The following is a 16,321-nucleotide window of genomic DNA, read 5'->3' on the forward strand; positions in this document are numbered from 1 at the left end:
GCAAAAAGGAAAGTTTGAAGCCTAATCTTGAAAGTAGAGATAGTGTCTGTCTCCTGAATCCAAACTGGAAGCTGGTTCCACAGAAGAGGGGCCTGAAAACTGAAGGCTCTGCCTCCCATTCTACTTTTAAATACTCTAGGAACAACAAGTAGGCCTGCAGAGCGAGAGCGAAGTGCAACACAATGTGAATGGTGCACTGAGGTCTAGTGACAGCAGTGATGATATTGACCACAGCAGACAGAAGCTTCATTAATAAGGTGTTTAATAGCTGTTTGGGGTAATAAGACATACAGACTGTGTTCTGTTCCAACAGGAACTGTGCTTCATCACTTTGCTTACTTCATCTGCAGACAAACGTCGTCTTCATTGTAAAAAACACAAGTGCTTATTGAAGATGTGCAAAACAGAGTAACAACAACAACAACAATAATAACAATAATAATACTGTCAGCAACAACAAGGAGAAAAGAGCTTCAAACTTCACAAACTCACAGTGAGAAACTTTGTACCATCAAAACAGAAATTATGGCTTCAACAGTGCAAACAACACCAGATCCTCCGAAGTCCAGCCCTGATACCCAGATATCCGGTGCTCGCTGCTGTGAAAGGAGGTTCCTGTACCTCCTCCACGCCTCAGAGAACCCATTCTTCACACTGAAGCTGCAGTCAGGCCCAAAGTTTGTTGACGGTTTGTGGCTCTGAACGGCATGCCTGAACTCGGAGCTCCACAATCTCAGAGAGCAGTTGTTATTAATAACCCCAGTATGCGTGCTGTCTAACCTGACCTGGCGCTCTGCTGCCGCCCCCCTGTGAAGCCTCGTGCGGACTCTGTCGAGAGCTGCTCGTTTGGTGATGTCACTGATTACTGGACTTTGTGAGCTAATGTTAGCTCACAGGCTCTGAGGCACATACTTTGGTTTCAACGTTAGACTCACCCTGAGACCGTCACCGTGCACGCTTTGAGTCCTTTCTTTGAACCAAACGGGAATAAATCCCCGTTTGGTTCAAATAAGGAATAAATTCCCGTTTGGTTCAAATAAGGAATAAATTCCCGTTTGGTTCAAATAAGGAATAAATTTCTGTTTGGTTCAAATAAGGAATAAATTCCCGTTTGGTTCAAATAAGGAATAAATTCCCGTTTGGTTCAAATAAGGAATAAATTTCTGTTTGGTTCTCGGCACAGCGCCTCCTTCAAGACGTCCTGAGCAGCTGATTTAATCAGTTTAAAGAGCGACGTAGCCTCACCTTCAGACTTCACCAAAGAAACGCTTTGAATGAAACTTGATTTGAGAACCTTCATCACCATGATCACCTTTTTCAGATTATAGTTTCCCCTTATTTAAAGATTATTTTCTATCATTTGAGGAATGAGAACATTGGTACTTTGAGCCCTGATGATGGGATAATGGAGGGTTGAGTTTAGATGATTTAAAGGTCAGGCATTTAATTGTTTCCTTTTTTAACTTTATAGTTAATCAATATAAACACTCTCACAATGAAAAAGACTTTAAAGTCATGGCAATGAGAACATTTCCCATTTTTTCAGATAACTATTTGTTTCATTTATTTTAACTAGAATATTCTTGTTTAAGGCCCAAAACAGAGAAATACAAAACTCATATTTTACCAGCACCGAGATTAGTTCAGGTTTTTCTCTTCATGCTAATTATTTATTTTTTATTATTACAAGAAATGTTTTCTTTTATTTTCAATGTTTGCTTTTGAAATGTGTTGCAGAGTAAAATGACTCTTCTCTCTTTTTTAAAAGTCCGAAAATAAACACGTCAGGTGTTTTTTTTCATTACGTTAAATAATTCAACGTTAATTATAATTCACTGAAAAAGTTATAAAAAGTTTCTTTGATGAACTCTGAACTTTGAGCGATCATTAATGTTCATCCCTGTTGCTATGAAAAGTTATTCTGTTCTCATTGCTGAAAACAGGTATGGAGTAAAAGGTCAGAGGTCAAGCTAACAGCTGATCTGCTTTCCCACACAAACTTCATTGTAGTTTCATTTAAGCACAAACTCAAACCATCAGAGACAAACACTTTAAAACTCAGCTGATCTGAAATTTAATGAGGTCAGATCTTCCTCCTCCTCCTGCTCCTGCTCCTCCTCCTGCTCCTCCTCCTTCTCTACAGACAGATCTGTTTGGCGAGCTCGCGGTCCAGGTCGTGAATCAGCGTGTCAAAGTCCTTCAGGCTGAGCCGACAGTTAAACGGAGCGTCAAAGTCCAGGAAGTCATCCATGTACAGAGCTCCGCCCCCTCCTGTTGGCCATGCCCTCTTCTTCTCCTCCTCGTCTTCATCATCACTCCCTGAAAAGCCAAGAGGAAGAAGCAGAGTCAGAGAGGAGAAGGGGCTGTCAGTCAGACACCTGTCAGTTCTACAGTCACCCTCTCCGGCCGTAATGTGACCCAGCAGGAATCAAACAGGTGTTTCAGTGACACCTGTGCAGGTTAACCATGTGTATAGGTAGACGATCAGCTGATTTTTACCTGCATCGCTCTCGCTTCCTGCCACCTCATCGTAATCGGCATCCTGCCCGGTCAGAAACTCTTGTCCGCAAACGCTCCAGTCTCCCGCGTACCTGTTGATTGGCGGTGGACTCTCCAGCCGGGCCACACCGCCACGCCCTCGCCGTGACACCACCACCTCCTCTTCAGGGCTCTGTGGTAGAGCCAGGCGCAACGCAGGATGCCGCTGCTGCTGCACCAAGGGATTCTGGTGAGGGGTGGAGGAGGGAGGAGGCGAGGCATTGGCGTCGGCTGGTGCTCGATGAGTCGGCACTGAGGACAAAGAACAATTGGGACGATCTCGATGGGTTCCATGGCAAGGTAAGGAATGTGGGCAGGTCTGTAGGGCTTACCTGGCCACAGCTGCAGCAGGTAGTGCAGCGCTTCGATGTGCCGTTTGAAGTCCACGGCGCTCGCCATCTCCTCGCCATGATAGAAGCCCTTCGTTGATCCTCTTCCCGACTTCCCTCCTCCCCCCCTCCACGCATCTTGGGTTGGCGTGAGGAGCACAGGCCCGAAGCACACGGCGAGGTTCTGATGAGTCATCCTGTTGGCGGCGCTCAAAGATGCTACGAGGCTGAGGTGGTCGAGCAGGAGCAACAGAGTGGCCTGAAAGCGAGAGATGGCGAGGACAGTTAGTAGACAACTCAGCGGTTGACCTGCTGAAATCTGACCTGATGTCAGATTTCAGATTAACTCGTCTCAATTTTCCCGAATGTAAAATATTCAGCCTATTTATTTTACTTCAAAGGTTCCAGGTTGCGAAAAGGTCAAAGGTCAGGGTGTTAGGTTGCAGCTGAAGCTGCCAGTTTTCTACCCCTCTGTAGGACCATGTGTTCATACAGGAAGTAAACAGGAAGCATGCGTTCATTATTCCAGACTATTCTTCCTGTTCAAAGGCTGCTGCCAACATTACCCACAATGCACCGGGAACCGCGACAGCAGCTTCTGCATTGACGAAGAAGAAACGTCTCAATGAGAATGCAGTTGGTGCATGCAGAATTCCTTGACTACTGGAATTATGTCACTGGCCAGTTCTAGCGCGACATGCTCGATCAGACGAAATCAAACCTTCATCATTTGCTTTAAATGTAAACGCTGTGTGTTCTTTATCTGTCTTACACCAACTCTGCAAACTAGAGCGGTCATAGAGGGCTCACAGCTGGGTCACAGTAGTGTCCCAGAGACAGGAAGAAGCAGGACCAACAGCAGGCCTGCACACAGAAGAAGAAGAGTAGCATGAGGAAGAACATTGTGGGCTAGTGTCCATCAGACTGAGTCAAGGTACTGCTGACTGTGAGGACACAGCAGGAAGCTGCATTGTAAGAATACTGCTGGTGCACTGCAAGATTACCACAGTAGTACTGCAGGAGTACTGGCTGTTACCCTTTCTGGAGGTGGCAGACAGGACAGCAGCTCCACGGTCCTTTGGGACAGTTGGGGATCAGGTGTTGCAGGTTGGACAGGTGGGGGTCGTAGGGTCATGGCCTCCCGGACCACCTGGTACAGAGTCCTAGTGATGAGGGGGGATGGCAGCTCCCGCAGGTAGTCCTTTAGAATCCCTGAGGAGGCAGGTGAGTGCAGTCACAACGAGTATGAGGACGATCAGAGGTCGGGTCAGAGTCTAGCTCAGACACAGGGACAGGGTAAGGAGCCAGGGGTCAAGTACATGTTCTCTGCTGTGCTTACCTGTGATTACGTTGATGTCAGGGTAGAGGTCCTCAGATAGACAAACTGCTGAGCTGTTCCTTTCGAACCAATCCCTGAGCTCCTTCTTCACCGCAGCAGAGCCACAGAGCCTGTAAAGACCTACCACCTGACACACATACAGACACATAATCAGCTGACGGCGAAGCCGCGGCATCTTTGTCACAGCAGACTTGCACGCTAACCTTCAGTCCCCGTCGTTCGATCTCTGCCACTGTTTTCTGGATCAGCAGGGGGACGGGAGTTGCAGAGCCCTCTTTCTCCACCAGGTGGTGGAGCTCAACCCCAAACACAGAGGACGGGGTGGATGCGTCGCCGTTGGGCTGCAGACACACAATTTATGATTGAGTCTGTAGCGGCGGTGGTGGTTGGTCCACAGTTCACAGCACTTCATGCTCATCATGGAGATGCTGATTTCCCTTTTCAGCAGCGGTGCAACTCCTACCAGAGGGTTTGCTGAGCATGATGCTACTGTGATTGGTCTGCCAGCTCACCTGACCTGAACCCCTATCTGGGCTTCTGTAATACTGGAGCAGCTGCAGGCTGACCGTGGCTATGCTACACTGCACTGCAGCAGGCATTGATGGTGAAGGAGCCCCACCAGGTACCGACTGTGTGAGTGAACACACCCTTGAGAAGCTGGACGTTTCCATATCACAACCACAATCACCAAAATGAAAACAACAAAAAAGGCTTCAAAAATTTCACTTTATGTGTAATGAACAGTGTTGGTCAAGTTACTTGAAAAAAGTAATCAGTAACTAATTACTGATTACTTCCCCAAAAAAGTAATCCCCTTACTTTACTGATTACTTATTTTCAAAAGTAATTAATTACTTAGTTACTTAGTTACTTTTTAAAAACACGATTTACAACCTGAGTAGCTGATAAAGCGATAGATCTTTCAGCCCAATTCTACTTTTTCTACATAATCCATCATACAAAATGTAATCAGATGGAAAAGTCTCTTTTTAAAACTTGTTTTATTAGTTTTAATCTTTTAACTTTATGCATCAAGCAAAAATGTAATTATCTGCAACATTCTCTGACTGGAAGAAATTAGTTTAACATTTAAACCTATTTTCTGCACATTCCAGCACATAAAATAAAATATTTTGTGTGTTAACACTCAGTCTTTCAAATAGATGCAAGTAAAACACAGCAGAAAATAAATAAAGTCAAAGACTCAGCGGTCCTGTTGCTCTATTTTCACCTGTAAAGCAGGAGTGGGGTAGGCGGAGGTTTACCCTGGTGCAGGTGTGCCGCGGTCAGTGGAAGAATCCGCGAGTTTCTCTGTGAGTTTCCCATTACGTCGTAGCTACTCGGTGCTTGTTTGGAAGTTTAGGGGTTTTTTCGCTGTAAAAAGAAGTTTTCTTCCCACGCACAGCGGACACTAATGTTTTTGTCACTTTTTATGGAATCAAACTCAAAGTAAGGTCAGTACTTCCACGCTTTAAACGCTGCACGCTCATACTCTCTCTGCACTCGATATATGATCCATTGTTGATCTGCACACAGCTGTTGTCACTAATGTCGCACTCGCTTACGTCACTGTCGTGAGACATTCTCGCAAAAAAATCACGGTTTTAGTAACGCAGTAACGTAGCGTTCCTACGGGAAAGTAGCGGTAATCTAATTACCGTTTTTGCAATAGTAATCCCTTACTTTACTCGTTACTTGAAAAAAGTAATCAGATTACAGTAACGCGTTACAAGTAACGCGTTACTGCCCATCTCTGGTAATGAATATGTGAAAGCTTACTTTTACCATTATATACGTTGTTAGTATATTCAAAGTTTTCGAGTTGTGCTATTTGAAGAACAGTCCAGACTAGCAGGACGATGGGACCCCGCCCAGGTGACCTGCTGGTTCCAGTTAAATCTAGCTGCATGTATCAGCAGCAGCAGTGGGATTGTGTACCTGCGTGTCCCATTTCTCCTGCAGAGACAGTTTGATATAGAGAAGTCCTCTGGGCTCCAGCTTCACACAGAGCTGCTGACAGCGACTCCCTGACAAACCAAACACATCCTCAGCATACAATTCAGACGTCAATGATAATCATAGTGTCAGCTGCATTAACAATGAACAATGTGGTATAATGAACCTTTGAAGAGAGGGGGGATGGAGACCCCACCCAGACCGCACACCCGGTTTCTAGTTGGACCACCTGAGTTGGGACTCTGCTCAGATGTTGTTTTGGGTCCACAGACTGAAAAAGGGGAGAAAAAAAATTTGTGAGCAGATTTAAATGGACACCCAAAGAATATGATGATGATGATGTGTGTGTGTGTGTGTGTGTGTGGGGGGGGGGGGGGTCGTGATCAAATAAAAATAGAAAGTTGTGTTTTCAAAATTGGAGTTCAAGTTATTTTTCCTTCCAATAGTGTTAACATGCTGCACATGGACAAGATTTTTATAATTTTCATTGTAAGTGGGCTAAAGCAGTTAATTAAAAGTAGTCTAACATAAATGCTGTAATTTGATTATTTTAATAAACATGTAACTTATTCGATGCTGGCGTGACCACAGTGCACACGTCTGCTGTTGCTCACAGTGGTCCAAGGGGACGCTCAGGGAGTTTGTGCGTTCGCTCAGACACGTGAAACATTAGAGGGAACGTTGGTTCTGCCTGAATGCGGCTTTGTTGTATTACCTGGTGTTAATACCACTATGCGGAGCTGCCTGGCTCGCTCTAGCTCCAGGTGGAAAGTGTGGTTTAAGGGGAGGGCCGAGCCTCGCAGCATCAGGAGGGCAGTCCTCGCTCTCGTCACCCCATCAATCTGTATCACCAGGAAGACTTCCTTACTGCCCTCTGACCTGAGACCGAACATCCAGAGAGACAGAGAATGACTGCTCCAAATCTGAACCTAACCCTCCAACAGGGGGCCCCCTTGAACACAACATTCACAGAAAAATGTTGTCAGTGGAGCCAGAAGTGACCAAGAGGGTGGATTAGTTTGTTAGACTGTACAGGTCTGTCCGGTGTATCACATAGACACAGACGACCTGCTAATTAGTACTCAGTAACATCCAAGTAAATTCCTAAAACTGGAGCTCAGACTTCTTGTATGGTCTGCTGGTAACCCCAGCAGACATATTGTTGGTCAGATACCAGAGATCCAGGTTAGAAGAATGTTTTATATCAGACCTGTACTCAGACGATTTATACCCTATACAGTCATGAATTAGCTGCTGGTAAAACAGCCAGTCTGAGCTTTAGACTGTTGACCTGCAGTTCTCTTAATGTCCACTGGATGCTGCTGTGTTCAGATTCTGTGTTGAAGTGAATTAAAGGCTTGAAGGTATGTTTATACCTGCTGGTCTTCATCTCCTCCAGCCCCAGCAAGTGGACAGTCAGTAAACCCGTCACCCGTTGGCTGCATCTCGGCGGGTCGGAGCCCACGTACAGCTGGAATGAGCTGACGTCACAGGGCCCATCCTGGGTGATCACGTGTTGAGAGGGCTGCTGTCGTGGCAGTAGTTCAGGGGAGTCCCCGTCACTAAGATACCCTGACAGGAAGACACACATGTTCTATTATAGTAGTTTTTCACTGGATTTCACTTAGAGGCTGAGACTCCCCACGCTTTATTGAAAATGGATGAAGATGGAATCCATGACCTTAATGTGGTTCTGGCAAGGTCAGAAATATCAGGAAGATACACAGATTTCTGTGAAATACAGTCACAGACGCTTTGTATTTACTGTGTACTCATTCTCACTATCGGTTTACTCCTGAATCCTGCCCAGAGCCATGAAAGTTCCTGCTCTACATCTGAGCTAACCTCTTCTCCCCCACGAGCGGTTTACCTCCTTTACTGGCTGAGCATCCTCTTGATGACCGTCGCTGTGGTCGGGCTGGAGAGGTGGAGCTGTCCAGATGATACTTGCTGATCACGTTCTGGTTGGAGAGCGCCAATAATGATGCCGTGCTCTTACCAGCCGACTCCTCTCCGCTTCCTCTATTGTCATTTGTTTGCCGATGGGCCCGAGAAGATGAGCGGAGGCTGAGTTTCCGGCGCAGCTCGGGAAGTTTCTTCATCTTTAGAGAGAGTTTTCTTACCGTACCAGGAGACCTCAACCTGTCAATCATACTTCCTGACACACCCCCTTTCTTTTGGGAGGCGGGACTAGAGTCTGGAGGAGAGTCTGAAGCAGGGTGAGATGAAGAACGCCAATGAAGACAAAACCTGAGCAATGTGGTGACAGCAGGTGAAACAGGAAGTCTTACCTGTATTTTCTGCTTTGATGTCATCGATATGGTGACTGACACTTGGATTGGGGAGGCTGGAGCACTGAAAGTCCTCCAGTGGACTGGCACTGCTACAACCTCCGCCAATGTCTGTTCCAGCACTAGGCTCATCTTTTTTTGCCCTCCGCTTCCATACATCCTCGTCCCGGCGTAGACCTCCTAAGTCCTCCTCCTCGGGGATCGGGTTGTACCAGATGTTGCTGCCACTGTCCTCCTGAGGGTCGCACACTTCATCTGCAGTCTTTCCTGAAGAAAGCACCCAGGCTCGGCTGCTGCGATCCAGGCTCTGCAGGTAGGCGCGCTGGCCAGACAGCTTGGCACTGACGGAGGTGGAGGGAGATTCAGCGGGGTCCCCTGCTGGGTAGTAGGATTCCTGTTGCATTGTTGTGCTAACACAGGACGCACTGGTCTTATCCCAGGCCAGACTGGTGCACATCCTGTCAGCACACTGCTGCATCTGCAAACCATGACAATAACGAGTGGACACATCACTGAAGGGAGAGAAGGGATAGAGTGAGGAGTCAAACCACCATCAGATCCAGGAGGAGGTGTCCATCTACCAGCAGCACAATCTCTGTCCAACAACCTTGCAACTGTTATTTCTGGGAAGTGAACATATTTCTCTGTTTTCCCTGTTAAAAATCCATGCCTAACACAAATAAGTGCATGCACTGTATTGTTTTAATACGTGGGAACGTATTAATGAAGGCACCTGAATTGAGACATAGGAAAGGGTTCAATAAGCAGCAGCAGAACAAGAACAAGGGACCCAACCACCATGGACATCGTAGCTGGAGGAATACTAGGAGGAGAACATAGATAGAGAACTACCAGGAGGACAAAGACTAAGGATTACCAGGAGAAGAACAATGATTAAGGATTAGCAGTGGAAGTAGAAAGACTAAAGATTACTAGGAAGATAAAGCCCAATTATTAGCAGGACAAGAACAAAGCGGACAGAACAAAAACTGAAGCAGCAGTAAAGGTCTGACTATTAGCAAAAGAAGGGACAAAGGAGAATGGCAGTGTGAAGGCTCAATCATATAGATAGTGTGCTATTACCTTGTCTTGCACCAGCCTATGGCTCAAGGCCTGCCCAGATGCATCCTGAGATATCCCTGTGGGTCTCTCCTGGTCTGAGAGTGTGATGGTGGAGCTTGAGGTCAAGAAGGTGGGTGGAGCTGCAGAGCCCTGACGCGCCCACTGCTGTTTCTTCGCCACTGTGATATGGTTTCGAGGAGGCGATGGGGGGTCGGGGTCTGTAAGTGTTGGTGACGATGGTGAGGAAGAGGACTGGAAGACATTGTCGGGCCGGACTGGAGCCTCTGTAGTAAACAAACAGCTATTATTATGGGCTGGATCAGTACGTTTGGCGCTATCAAAGTGGTGAGGTGGAGTTTGATCTGCACACACTGGTCCAGATCAGATGATAGGAAGCAAAACTGATTTTTCCACATGTGGTTGCCCCTCCCTGAGCCTGGTTATGCCGGAGGTTTCTTCCTGTTACAAGTTTTTCTTTCGCACTGTTGCTAAGACAGTTGCTCGCCTGCTCTTGTCTCATGGTTGTGTCAGATTATCCAGCATTTTTTAGAGTTTTGGTTTGTAGAAATATTTTGTTTTGATTCCTGGTTGCCTTGCTTTGCATATTATTATTGTATTTGGTCATTAATGTATCTGTGTCGTCCTCATTTAGTGAGCTCACTTCTCTTTTGCTTTGAGAGTTAGTGTTCCTCATGCTTTGATTTTAGTCCTCTGTGATTTGGTTCAGCTGTGTCTCCATCTGCACAGCTGTCTCCACTTGGTTACCCTCCTGTCACTGTCCTTCAACAGAACATTTGTTCCCCTTACCCCAGTGTTCTGCTAGCGTTTCCTCTGTTTTTGGACTTTATGATTTACCTTTGGGATTTCCTGCATTCACTGCAGAGTTCAACTTTGTCTGTCTTCATGACTCCTCTGACTCTCGCATGGTATGCAACACCTACAGCCTTCTGACATGTTGGAGTTTCTCTGTAATATTACAGGGTTTTTACTTTGACATATAAAGCGCTCTCAGCTGACCTTTGTTTTCAGCTGATTTCCTATTGATGGTCATATGATCAGCTGTTGCTGTGAAGGAAAGTGGAACGTTTCTCTGTCACATCCTATACATGTAGATTACTGTTCCAGCCCTCAGCGCAGACCCAGTGTTCCTGTGTGTGCGCGTGTGTGCGTGCGCGTGTGTGCGTGCGCGTGTGCGCGTGCGCGTGCGTGCGTGTGTGTGTGTGTGTAGCAAAGTGCTCCTGCGCAGTGTACCAGGGGCACGGAGAAAAGTTGTCGTACCATAGGCACGAGGACTGTGTTTGTGTGTGTGTGTGTGAGATCCTCGTGACGGTCTGCAAAGTAGCTGTCTGAGCCTCATGAATACACTCTGTTTGTTTCTGTGTGTGTTTCAGCATCTGTAAATGTGACGTGTGTTCTGAGTTCATGTGTTAAACTCGTTTGTGTGAAATTGTTAAATGCCATGAATGCACCATTGTGACTTCTTATTGGGTAAAGTCAGCAGTTTAACCTGTGTCCTCTGCATTCAGGCACCCCCACCAAGAGAATCTAAGAGAAGTCCGAATTCAGGACTGCATTCAGGACCCCTCAAACTGTTTTAAAGTAGTTTGGATGGTGCTCGAGTATTCTCGAGGGTCAGTTATCGGCTGGTGTGGTTTCCTGTAGTTAAACTGTAGTTAAACAAAGTCCCAAAGGACATCAGGATCATAGCTAAATAGGATGAACTAAAGAAATCCCTCCTGGAGGTTAGGATCACTCTCTTTCACTTTGCAGGTTAAAACATCGTCACGCACACGCGGGGTCCTTTCAATGCATTTGTTTCACACTTTAAAGGAATGAAAGGTGGACTGAATCGGACCAAGCTACAACACGAAGGCTAGCTGTTCTCCTTGTGTTCTCAGCACAGCCCCTTTGGACTGAAAACGGGCCCAGACAGGAAGTGACACTCTGCAGAGGTTGTCCCTCATTTCCTGTCATCAGAGACGAGAGCGTGAGCGCTAATAATAGTCCATCTGTTTTTCATTTCAACGGTCCTACAAACAGCGATCACTGTGGGGCGGGGGTGGGGGAGTTAGGGCGTAGAGTGGAGTGGTAGGGGTGGTAGGGTGAATAAACAGCTGTGACTGTGCAGATGTGAATGAAGTCTCTGTGTTTAAAACCAAACACACTGCTGTCTATTCACTATTCATTACAGCCTGCAAACAAACACACACACACACACACACACACACACACACACACACACACACACACACACACACACACACACACACTTTCTAAACAAACTGATGTGTTTCAGACACTTTCGTTTAAAGGCTCTTAAAGGGACAGTTCCCTGAAAATCCTCCTCTGACCTATTGTCTGCTACAGCTTTGACCTTTAACCCACATGTTTACATCAGAAACTCAGTGAGTGAGTTTCAGGATGACCTTCGAACCATCAGACTAACCTCCGCGTTGGTTTAATGTGTTCACTCCGGCTCGCTCCATGAATCGCAGCGTGCATGTCAGCATATGTGAGCTGAAGGAAGAAGCCATCGAGCTCGTTTTCTGTTTAATCTTTGTGTCCACATGTTTACATGTTTGTGTCCACATGTTTACATGTTTGTGTCCACATGTTTACATGTTCACCTGCGTGGTTTTAAAAGTCCTTACACATAATGTTTGAAATGTTAATATGAAATAAAGCCATCGTGTTCACTGAGATTCATATCTCAAACTTTTACTCAACATCCCAGAGAGATAAACAGGAAGAAACCACACACAGGCCTAATGACAGGAAGTGGCTAACTGACCCAGATTTTCTACAGAAAGCTAACAACGTGCGACTGTCCCCAGGATCTGGATCTAGATCTGGTCATGATTTCAAACCAGGACTGAGGAGAACCTTTGACACTGCTTCAGTCTGAACCCTGAACCCTACTGAGGATTTACCTGGAAGTGTAACTACACGTCGCGTCATTGATCGCTCTGTGGAGCACCATCTGTTCCTCCTGTTTACTTAAAGCTTTTCCTCTGGGTTTTCAGAAGTTATCAGAGGATAATGATCATTACTTTAGTGTAAGGACTCCCAGATGTCAGAGAGAGATCAGTAAAACAATCAGGATGGACACGAGCGGAAGAACAAAGAAATGGAAAACTTGTCTGCCCCTCACCACAACAAAGAGCGAGGACTCGGACGTGGAAAAGTCTCAGCACTTCACTTCTTTGGCCGCAACTGCTGATGAAACAGCAGGACAAGAGCACACAGCCATGAACTCATGATGCACCTGCATGAAGCTCTGCACAGAAGAAATCCGGCGCGAGACATCATGTTTTCACGCGGCACTGAGCAGTGACATCGCAGTGACATCACGAGCATTCGGTCCATTCATTGGCTGTTTGTCTGTTGTTATAGAAACAGAAGACGTCACTGCTCTGTGTGTGTGTGTAAGAGTTCGGCCCTGAGCCCAGAGTCTTGATCCAGAGCAGACCTGCTCTAAAAATAAAGTGAGGAGGAGGTCTGAGCATGCACTGAGGAAGCTCGTTGAGGACTCTCTCAGAGAACCGAGGTCATGTGGCAACATTTTTCCTCTCCACAGTCTCTGATGCAGCTCTGCAGCGCACACACTGCGTTCACAAAAGCATCTAACGTACATATTAGTGAAAACAGCACAGCAAATCCACACTCTGAGTTCCCTCGGATGTGACGTGACGGCTGATTGGCTCAGGTAAAAGTGTACTGTGCTGGTGTTCCAGATGTGCAGGTGTACCTTCACCTTCTCCGACACCCCCAGTTGCAGGAAAGCGCGTGTTTCTTATTGTTCGAAGCTGAGAAACATGTTATAAACAAGCTCCAGCAATGCACAAGGTCACAAAGACTGTTGAACAGGAGGGAGAGCAGGTTATTTGTTAATCTGAAGGTTGGTGCTTCGATCCCTGGCTGCTCCAGTCTGCGTGCCAAATGTTCTTGGGCAAGATACTAACCCGGAGTTGCTCTCTGATAGATCCATCAGAGCATGAATGTTAGACAGAACACACATACATAGTATAAAGTGCTTGAGTGCTCAGAATAGAAAAACACTTTATAAGAAGCAGACAACACAACATCAGATGTGTTTGACACAACAAGAGTTTCAGTCAGGTTTCAGAGCTCATCACAGCACAGAAACAGCTTTCAGAGCTGCGGTGGTTTGTATCATATCTATCTAACAGACTCCAGTTTGTGCATGTAAATGGAGAGTCCTCTTCACACACTGAGGTTAATTATGGAGTTCCACAGGGTTCAGTGCTAGGACCAATTCTGTTTACATTATACATGCTTCCCTTAGGCAGCATCATTAGAAGACATAGCATACATTTACACTACTATGCTGATGACACCCAGCTCTATCTGTCCATGAAGCCAGATAACACACACCAATTAATTAAACTGCAGGAATGTCTTAAAGACATAAAGACCTGGATGGCCGCTAACTTTCTGCTTCTTAATTCAGATCAAACTGAGGTTATTGTACTCGGCCCTGAAAAGCTTAGAAATATGGTATCTAAGCAGATTCTTACTCTGGATGGCATTACCTTGGCCTCCAGTAACGCTGTGAGGAACCTTGGAGTCATTTTTGACCAGGACATGTCCTTCAACGCACATGTTAAACAAATATGTAAGACTGCTTTCTTCCATTTGTGCAACATCTCTAAAGTTAGAAATATCCTGTCTCAGAGTGACGCTGAAAAACTAGTTCATGCATTTATTACTTCCAGGCTGGACGACTGTAATTCATTATTATCAGGAAGTCCTAAAAACTCCCTGAAAAGCCTTCAGCTGATCCAAAATGCTGCAGCAAGAGTCCTGACAGGGACTAGAAAGAGAGAGCAGATTTCTCCTGTTTTGGCTTCCTGTTAAATCCAGAATTCAAAATCCTGCTCCTCACATACAAGGTCTTAAATAATCAGGCCCCATCTTATCTTGATGACCTTGTAGTACCATATCACCCTATTAGAGCACTTCGCTCTCGCTCTGCAGGCCTACTTGTTGTTCCTAGAGTATTTAAAAGTAGAATGGGAGGCAGAGCCTTCAGTTTTCAGGCCCCTCTTCTGTGGAACCAGCTTCCAGTTTGGATTCAGGAGACAGACACTATCTCTACTTTCAAGATCAGGCTTCAAACTTTCCTTTTTGCTAAAGCATATAGTTAGGGCTGGACCAGGTGACCCTGAATCCTCCCTTAGTTATGCTGCAACAGGTGTAGGTTTGTCCTGTCCTCCTCTCCTCACCACAAGTGGTTGCAGCAGATGGCCCCGCCTCTCCCAGAGTGTTGGAGGTTTGTTCCTGTTAAAAGGGAGGTTTTTCCTTCTTAATGCTAAGTACCTACTCATAGGGGTCATAGAATTGTTGGCATTTTCTCTGTATGTATTATTGTAGGGTCTTTATCTTACAATATCAAACACCCTGAGGCGACTGTTGTTGTTGTGATTTGGCGCTATTGAATTCAACTGAACAACATACACATCACACACACCAACACAGTGAGCTGTTGATGTAATTACTGGTATGTGAGTGAAAAGGTCACGTCTAATATAGATTGATGGTTTTGAATGGTTTGGGTGGCCACGTTGACTGGAAACGCGTGGACATTCACCCCGAAACATCTGAGGACTGGACAGCAGAGACGAGGACGCCGACCTTGGCCTCTGTTAGTGTGTTAGCACGAGGTCGTCTGCTCATTCATGGGTCATGCTGACCTCCACCCTTTGCTGAGAACGCAAACACAGAGCGTCCGGGTCATGTGTCCTGATGAAGGCTGCGATGAAAACAGAAAAGTCACATAGACTCTCCCTGTGCTCTGCTTCAGCTCTGATCAGACACTGTTTGCCCACTCGGATGTGACCTGAGACGCCTGAGGTCATGAGGTCAATGCTGATTCCAACAGCAGAACTTTATTTAAACAAGCTCTTTCATAACAATGGTCCTCTGCCTTAGTTTCCCGCCCACTTCAGGGATGAGAGCAGTTCATCCCTCAAGTTTGGGAAGCTTGCTGTGAGCGTGCTCACAGTGCCCTTAATCTGTGATAGGAAGCAGCTTCATCACATGAAGGCATCGTGAGGTGTTCACTGCCCTTCATAAACTTTATTCTGACATTAAAGGTAGCGTGAGGCATTCACATGCTGCATGTAAGTGAAGGAAAAGTGAGTTTCAGCTGCTTACCGCTCAGTTTGGGGTCGGTCTTCCTGCGGCTTCTGTCTCTGCCTCTCAGCCTGGAGAAGGTCCTCTTCAGCAGGGGCTCAGCCATCGTGCACCTCCCTCTCCTCCTCCTGCTCCTCCTGAGTCGGGAGGTGCTGGGAGGAGAGTGGAGTCAGTAATCCAGCAGGAGAGCAGGAGATAGAGCTCCTTCTCCACGAACTCCTCGTCTCCTCCTTCGTTCTCAGAGCTGTTCTACAGGAAATGAATTCCTCGCATTCTTTCCCAAACTCCCCCTTCGCCCCTCTCCGCCCCATGCTCCTCCTCCCACTCTCCTCCCTCTGCAGGGACACAAGGAGAGCTGCACTGAGGCATCATGGGAGGTGTAGTTCTGCTCCAAACAAGTGCTCAGTTTCTCTTCAGTTGATGATTTTAAAAGTGATTCTTAACACTCATGTAGACGGGCAGTGAGGGTGACTCCCACGTCATCGGTGACACTCGTCTTCTTCTACTGTCTAATTCAGGGTCATTAACCAGATCCTGGGGAGGACCTGTAAACTCAACACAGAGAAGCCCTGAATACAAAACCCAGGACTGTGCTGCTCTCTGCTGCAAACCGCTGCTCTCTGTCCATCTACCGATCTGTAAGAAATAAA

At 46.4% G+C, this 16,321-nt stretch overlaps 1 protein-coding gene across 1 annotated transcript; it reads right to left on the reverse strand.

The window, feature by feature from the left end:
- Nucleotides 1–245: 245 nt before the first annotated feature.
- syde1 (synapse defective Rho GTPase homolog 1) lies at nt 246–15,910 on the reverse strand. The gene is made up of 14 exons (XM_080872417.1): nt 15,693–15,910; nt 9,537–9,799; nt 8,454–8,931; nt 8,033–8,371; nt 7,539–7,734; nt 6,878–7,041; nt 6,329–6,433; nt 6,145–6,233; nt 4,410–4,547; nt 4,207–4,333; nt 3,904–4,079; nt 2,871–3,126; nt 2,500–2,790; nt 246–2,319 (listed from the first exon to the last, which is right to left on the reverse strand). The coding sequence occupies exons 1-14, from the start codon at nt 15,775–15,777 to the stop codon at nt 2,138–2,140; spliced, it is 2,889 nt and encodes a 962-aa protein (XP_080728543.1). The 5' UTR covers nt 15,778–15,910; the 3' UTR covers nt 246–2,137.
- Nucleotides 15,911–16,321: the final 411 nt, after the last annotated feature.

Source organism: Rhamphochromis sp. 'chilingali' (genome assembly GCF_963969265.1).
Source record: "Rhamphochromis sp. 'chilingali' genome assembly, chromosome: 22".
Classification (NCBI taxonomy): domain Eukaryota; kingdom Metazoa; phylum Chordata; class Actinopteri; order Cichliformes; family Cichlidae; genus Rhamphochromis; species Rhamphochromis sp. 'chilingali'.